We start from the raw sequence: 7,676 nt of genomic DNA, 5'->3' as shown, positions 1-7,676 counted from the left end.
GCCACCCGCGCATGCGCCGTACGCAGCCGTCGCTCTTTAAAGCGCCCGCGCGGGGCCGCGTCTTGCCGGCCGACCCGCCACCGTCCGGCATGAGGGGTTGGGGTGTTGCTGTCACCTCCTGCTCGCTCAAGCACCATGGAACGCCTGCGGAGCCTGAGCCGGCTCCTGCCCCGGCGCACGCTGTGCGCTCTGGCCCAGGGCCTGACGCCTGGGGCGCGCCCAGTTGCCGCCTGCGGCCGCGCGGCCCACATCCTCGGGCGGAGCCGGGCCGCGCCGCTGTGCGGGCCCCGCCGGCCCCCGGTGGCAGGTACGGCCCTCTCCGCGGCCCTGGACGCCGATCTTGCGTCGACCTCAGGGCCCTGACCCGACCGTCCGACCCTGCGCAGGCCTCAGCCCCGAGTCCGCCCTTGGGGCTCCCGCCCGGAAGGTCCGCCCAGCGCCGAGGTCCCCACGCCCCTCGCTGCAACCCTCCCTCTGCAGTGCTCCAAGGGGAAGAATGTTCTTAACGAGAATTTCTCCCTAGTTACTTATATGGTAGCTCTGAAGCCGAGATTGGGTTCGTCCGCCTGAAATAATTGTCTGTTACTGTCTCTTCCCAGTCTTCTTTCCCTTCCTGATGGACACTGGTAACCCTTTTCCCATTGCTCAAGTGAGGAATGGGGACGCACCTATAAATAAGGCTGAAAACTTGGGAGACTTCGTAGTAAGAGTTGCTCCCGAGGAAGCTCTGACTTAGTTTTCCAGGGCAGTGTGACAGCCACAGGGGTCCGAGCAGTGGCGAGGAGGAGGAATCGGAGCTGTTAATGTTTTCACCATGTGATACAGCATAATGATCACATTTCCCCAAGTGTGAGAATGTGGGTGAGAATACTCAGAAACGAGCGACGTTACAATGTATGGCTCCTCAAAAGTATTGCGCTGCCCTCTAGTTTGCTCAGTTTTATTCTCAAAAGCTTTCTGAAGTACAACTCGCCATCACCACGTCCTTCCCCACGCTCAACAGGGAGTCTGTATTCGGGTACATCGCATTTTCCCTCCTTTAATAATGCTCGAGATCCCAGTTTCAGCCCATCTGATGTTTTAGGACAAACGTTGAGATTCACAATTCCCAATTTGGAAACACTTTATCTAACTTGTGGTTGATTAGCAAATGCTGATTTATTATCGCGCTTTTACTTTTATTCACCTGACTCTTATAATTTGTATTTTCTAAAGGGGAACCAACAAGCCCCAGATGCTAACAATTACAGGAGTCACTAAGTGTATGTAATGGGAAAGAATAAGATCGGAAAGGAGACTGTGTCTCCACATTTTGTGGAGTCCGTGTGATTACTTTGGAAGTGTAAAATAATTGGTAATTTTTTTTACACCTTCTTCCCATTCCTTTTTAGTATTTTGAATACAGCATCCTTTGTGTCATTAAATCGACATGGTTATTCTTCAGAACTCACTGCAACTCAGTCTGATTACATGTTTTAAATAGATTAATTTTCGAATAAGGATTTGTTTTCATTCCAATTCATTGGGTTTTTTTTGAGTATGGGATCTGCATTCCAGTTCAATGGGCTATCACATAAGTATTTACTGTGTAAAGTATATGTGTGGAAAAGTTAATACATGGAGGTAAAATCTATAGGTTTCATGACTTAGAGATCCAATAATCCTGATCCTAGAATGCTGAAACGGGTTTTACTTGCAATGTGTTTTCTAAAATATGTCTACCAATATAATTTTCATGAGAAGCCTTTTTAAATTCTGCAAAAAAAGATGGATATTTTCTTTTAATCTCAGAACAGTGTTATACGTTTGTGCATTCAACTCTGAGATAGCAGTAATCATTAGAAAAAAGGTGGTTGGAATCCGTAAATTATTCTAGTACCTCACCTAAGCCATTACTTTTAAAAATCATTCCCTGCCAGATCTAATATAATCACCTACAAGTGTTAAAAGGGACATTCCTCTAGGAATTCCTCATTCCTCTAGGAAAAATGTTTCCAAAAAATAATCTGAAGACTTCTGCATACTATAAGAGCTCTCTATCTTAGCCATACGTTGAAACCTGTTGTATGACCACAGAGAATTCCTTGATTTATTCTTCAGGTGAAATGCACCGGTTTAGAACTTCTGATGTCTCTCAAGCCACTTTAGCCAGCGTAGCCCCGGTGTTTACTGTGGTGAGTATCGATGGTACATTTGATAACTTAAAGAAAGTACTTCCCGTACTTATTAAGTTAACTGGGGTGGACTGGTCAGCCAAGATAATACTTATTTTTTGTTTCATAGTGAATCATTATACTTGTAAGTCATGTTGTCTTTGTGTTTTGTTTGGTGACCTGAGTGCCAGCTAGATTTGCTTAAGAGCAGCTTGAAACTTCGGTGTTGAATGTGGAGGTCTTCTTTTGATACTAGAACTGGTCGTTCAAATCACAGCTCCTCACTGCCTCCTCAAGATTTCCCTGTGAATATGTTTAGAAGTCCTTGAAGGCTGTTGGCCGTACAGGGGCTTAAACCCGTGCTATGCAATACAATATATGCAGAAGCATGTTGAAATGAAAAAGTGTAGTGTTTAAGAGTGTATGCTTTTTTTTTTTTTAACGTTTATTTATTTTTGAGACAGAGACAGAGCATGAATGGGGGAGGGGCAGAGAGAGAGGGAGACACAGAATCTGAAGCAGCTCCAGGCTCCGAGCTGTCAGCACACAGCCCGACGCGGGGCTCGAACTCACGGACCGCGAGATCATGACCCGAGCAAGCTGAAGCCGGACGTTTAACTGACTGAGCCACCCAGGCGCCCCAAGAGTGTATGCTTTAAAGGTTCATGATCTCTGCGATGATCTGAAATGATTCAGGGGGGAAATGAGTAAAATAATAAGAATAATGTGTATCACAGACACATATCTAAGAAAGAGAAATAGGCCATTGGGGCAGAATCGTAGCAAAAGAGGACTCTAGGTGAAAGTTGCACAGGGTTTGGTTGTAAGATATTGCAGCTTTTTTTGTAGGGCTTTAACTTTTTCAAAACAACAGTTGAATTTAAAAAAAATAATGTGTCTGTTCTGAACGAGCATTCCTAAATTCAGAACTCAGCTCTACCTCTGTTAACTGGGCAGACTTGGACAAGGTGTGATAACATTTTTGTGCCTTAGTTTTCTCATTGGTATACACTGGGGGTAATAGTACCTAGTGAAGTTCAAATTAACTCTCAACTGTGTGTGAAACCCTTAAGATTCAGGAATAAGACAAAGATGTCCACTCTTACCATTACTCTTTAATACAGCACCGGAAGTCCTAGCCTCAGTAATCAGACAACAAAAAGAAATAAAAGGCATCCAAATCAGCAAGGAAGAAGTCAAGCTTTCACTATTTGCAGACAACATGGTACTCTAAGTGGGAAACCTGAAAGACTCCACCAAAAAATTGCTAGAACTAATTAACCCATAAATTTACTAAGTCACAGGATATAAAATCAAGGTGCAGAAGTCTGTTGCATCTCTATACACCAATAAGGAAGAGGCATAAAACCGTTAAAATAGTGCCTCACATGGTAAGCGCTTGATATATATTAGCCATTATCATCATTATTATTCAGGCTTATGAACATAAGAACTTTTCTTTATAAACTGTACGAAGCAGGGGTGCCTGGGTGGCTCAGTCAGTTAAGTCTCTGACTTCAGCTCACGTCATGATCTCCTGGTCTGTGAGTTTGAGCCCCATGTCGGGCTCCATGCTGACAGCTCAGAGCCTGGAGCTGGCTTCAGATTCTGTGTCTCCCTCCCTCTCTGCCCCTCCCCCCATTCACAATCTCTCTCTCTCTCCCTCTCTCTCTCTCTCTCTCTCTCTCTCTCTCAAGAATAAACATTAAAAAAAAATTTTAAGAATAAATTCAGAAATTAAATACTGAAAGAAGGTTCTTTGCAGGTGAAATTGTGTACCAAAAACACTTGAGAAAATCAGTTGATACTATTTGAAAGGAGAGCTCACTAATCAGCTCATTTTCTAGGTGATGTTACTTTATAAGATAAACATTTTTTTTAAATCATAGTTTGTATGATCTTTATCAAAATATTAAAGAAAAAATGGTGAATATTGACCTGCAAAAGTATTCATATATCGTTAAGTTGGAAAAGGAGGCACGACTGCAAAGAAGTGTGTGTAACATGAGTGTATTGAAGAGGAAAAAGGCTGGGAGAACGTTTAGTAAAATATTGGCATGGCTTTCTCCAAAATTTGTCATTTGGGGTGATTAGTTTTATTTTACTTTATTTTCAAACTTTCTTCAGCTGGTATGTGTATTTGTGAAATTAAGGAAACCTAGTCTGTATTACACAAAATAGTTCCTTTTGAGGTAAATTTGCCCTTTGATGGCTTATGGTACTCATATTTATGTTGACCTTACCTTGCTCATGAGAAACCAGCTAAAATATATACTGTGGGATGTTGTTCTTTTGCTGTTAACACAGCATGCATACGTTTCCATGGTAATAACCCAGCATTTGTTGCTTCAACTATATCTTAGGGTCTTTCTGGAAATGCATATTAAACAGTAATTAGTGCAGCCTAGTATATAGTGATTCATTAAATGTTATTTGACACATTCAAACTTGACAAGTATTCAGTACTTGTGGACAAGTATTGTAGAAAAATGTTCCCTCTGCTTTCTGGGAAATAGGTAGATTTTCTGCATTGTGTCCTCTCTTCAAACTATCAGAAGAGGCCTTTTCAGTAAATCATTATTGATTCCCCTACACTCACCAGAGAGACTTGATAGCCTCCAGTAGATCCTTAGATTCACAAGATGAGCCACAGTTGGTTTCAGTCTACTCAGAAGGATAAAGGAAAGGAAACACAGAAGGGCAGCGTCAGATGTGTCCTCTTCAAAAGAAGCCCTTGCAGCCATCCAGCAGCTTCTCTGGACCCCATGTGACAGCTCAGGTACAAGGAGTTGATGTTCTTAAAGGTGGGTATGCGTGACACCTTGGCTCAGAATCCCCACACCTTGTAGTGCCGGTGTCTCCTATAACCAGCTCCAGGGCCCACCCTCCAGGCGAGGAACGCGGCCAGTTACAAGAGCAGCCATGCTCCAGGAAAAGCAGAGCCATGGCTTCCCACGAGGTTTCTAATTTGTCCACAGTCTTCCTGGTCCTGTGCGGTCTAGCAGGTATCAGGCATTTTTACCAGAAGCAATGTTGCCTATGACACATTGATACTCCTTTATCAGATTTCCAGTGGAACCAAGACAGAAAGTTAATCCAAGGTCACATTTATCCTCGCAAATGAAAGAGATTCTTTTAAACCTTAACTCCTAACCGAATTTAACCTAAAGAAGCTGTTATGGTTTATCTGTGCATTTTTTTTTTGTATTTGGGAGATATAATACCATATGGTATAATACTATAAGTAGTCTCATTTGGGAGAAAATAATATTTTGTTTTTATTATCTTTCTTCAGACAAAATTTGACAAAGAGGGAAACGTTACTTCTTTTGGTGAGTATGTTTAATTTTTTTGTAAATTACTTTTTTAATCAGTGAATGAATCTGATGGAAATTAAAAAATTGTAGTGTTTTGAGTAGGATTGTCTTTGCGTATGTGGATATATTGAAAGAGATCTGTCTTCAGCATTTGTCCATCTGTCCTAATTGAAACTGGCAGTACCTGGACAATTCTCCCAGAACTGGTTTTTGTTTTTTTGTCAGGAGCCACTTCCTCTCTAACCAGATGTTAAAGGGATATTTTGAGAGCAGAGGCTGGTATGCAGCTGGAGTGCATTTAATTTCTCTTTAGTCTCCCTTTCACTGCCCTAGTCCACATACACATCTTCTGTTCCACATGTAAGACAGGCTTACAGAATACTATTGACATTGCAGTGGCAATGGGTGACAGAAGACAGGAAGGACAGGGCACTAGACGGACTCTGCTGCTGATGGACTGTTACTTTTTAAAATGAAACTAAGCATCGCTTTACTGTCTGACCTCAGATGCCGGCCGCAGATCTCTCATGTGCTTCCAACCCCATGATCCTGTCCCTGCCATTGCTGAGATCCTGGTGGGATATTTTGGGTGTGTTTTGCTCATTATGTCCTTCAAATGACTGTTGTACTTCGAGCTCTGTCACAGGTGTGATTTGACACTACAAGTACAGATGCTACTGTAACCATATCGTTTCTTGAGTTTCTTCATCCATCATGCTTTCTCTTAGGTAGTAAGTTTAGTTTTCAGGTAGGAGAATCTAGTGAAGAACTGACTTTATTTTCTCATTTTCTGTTAGTCCAAGGACCAAGAAAGTTGAATTATCTCTTCACAGATTTAAAATACTGAAGATAGAAAACAGGAAATGTAGTTCTTTACAATATGTATTAAAACAAAAAACAAAAAACAAAAAAAGGTGGTCCGTCTCTAGAGCTTGAAATCAATACCGTGAGTCCTAATCATGTATGGCTGTGGTTATTTTGGTCCCCGGGGGCTTCTGTGTACAAAGACATTTTATGAAGTATGGATAAGACCAAAAAAGAATTATTAGAGTTTGACCAAGTTTACTTGAATTTGTTTTGAGGCTAAAATGGCCACTAAAAAGACTAATTTTGGCTTGTTTCTGGTAGTAGAAAGTGATCTTGGTGGTGGGAGGGGTGCTCTGATACAAAACTAAACTCCTCACTTTATTGGTTTGGCCCACGCTTTTTGTTAAAAATCTTTCTTTTATAGAAAAGAAGAAAACTGACTTATATCAAGAATTAGGTCTTCAAGCCAGAGATTTGAGGTTTCAGCATGTGATGAGCATCACAACAAGAAACAATAGAATTATCATGAGAATGGAGGTAAAGGGTTTTTATGTCATCGTCCTTTCCTGCTTCCTAGCTGTCTTGATCAGTATCTAGGTGAAAAGTACCTTTGTACTGACAATGGATGTGTGAGACCTAGGGTACTTGATAACATAACGTGTCATTATGAGCGTAACTCTTCCGTGCGTTCTGTACATATGTTCAGCAGGCATGACTCTTGCTCTATTTTGTGTTGGAAGAGTTCTGACTGCAGTCTCTATTCTCGCTGTTGGAATTTGGTTTCTAGTTTCTGAAATGGTAGGAGAAAGAATCTTGATTATAATAGACATTTTCAGTTGTATACAGTTATGTGTCATCATAGCATAATTTTAGCCACCAAGAACATATATTCTGGGTCCAGGAATATCCCAGGAATATCCCTTAAAATTTATAATCTTAACTTATATTTTTATTTCAACAGAAAGCTTTCTAAAACAAAGTCTTCTCCCGTCTACTCAGAGTACACTAAATACAATGTAATTTTCCTTAGTGATTCAGAATAAATTTGAACCTATGTAATTTGGATGGGCTAATGTCTAGAGTTCAGAAATAGATGAGACATGGTTCTCAATGGTATTGGCCCTCCAGTAGACACGAGACTTGCTTTCTTTAAAAAGTCTTTGATGGCAGATTTCTGTCGTTTTAACTAGAATTTTTAAAAAAACTAATAATGGAAGCAGTCTTCAGAAAATATTCTTCACTTTTGTTATTGATAGCTAGAACCCTTTAAAAAAGTATCTTTGTCCACCAAAAAACTACAAGAACTGATACGTGAATTCAGTAAATCACAGGATACAAGATCAACAGACAGAAATCCATTGCATTTCTGTACACTAATAACGAAGTAGTAGAGAAATTA

The 7,676-nt window shown here is 41.0% G+C and overlaps 1 protein-coding gene across 5 annotated transcripts in view; it reads left to right on the top strand.

Moving 5' to 3' along the window:
* Positions 1-15: 15 nt before the first annotated feature.
* Positions 16-7,676, top strand: part of MRS2 (magnesium transporter MRS2) — a 49,950-nt gene continuing 42,289 nt past the window's right edge. For 3 of the 5 annotated variants that reach the window (XR_015250981.1, XR_015250980.1, XM_025917270.2), the window contains exons 1-4: positions 17-307; positions 2,101-2,174; positions 5,449-5,485; positions 6,702-6,814. Coding sequence is in view for 2 of the 5 variants with exons in the window: in XM_025917270.2 (XP_025773055.1) it covers positions 136-307; positions 2,101-2,174; positions 5,449-5,485; positions 6,702-6,814 (396 nt within the window). In the remaining 3 variants the exon portion in view is untranslated. Of the gene's footprint in view, positions 308-2,100; positions 2,175-5,448; positions 5,486-6,701; positions 6,815-7,676 lie in introns of all 5 variants that reach the window. The other 2 variants (XR_015250979.1, XM_086706125.1) reach the window with 1 other exon arrangement.

The sequence above is a fragment of the Puma concolor genome, chromosome B2 (genome assembly GCF_028749965.1).
Source record: "Puma concolor isolate L17-30 chromosome B2, mPumCon1.1.hap2, whole genome shotgun sequence".
NCBI classification, from domain to species: Eukaryota; Metazoa; Chordata; class Mammalia; order Carnivora; family Felidae; genus Puma; species Puma concolor.
The sequence above is the reverse complement of the archived record's forward strand: the minus strand, read 5'-3'. Positions and strand labels throughout refer to the sequence as shown.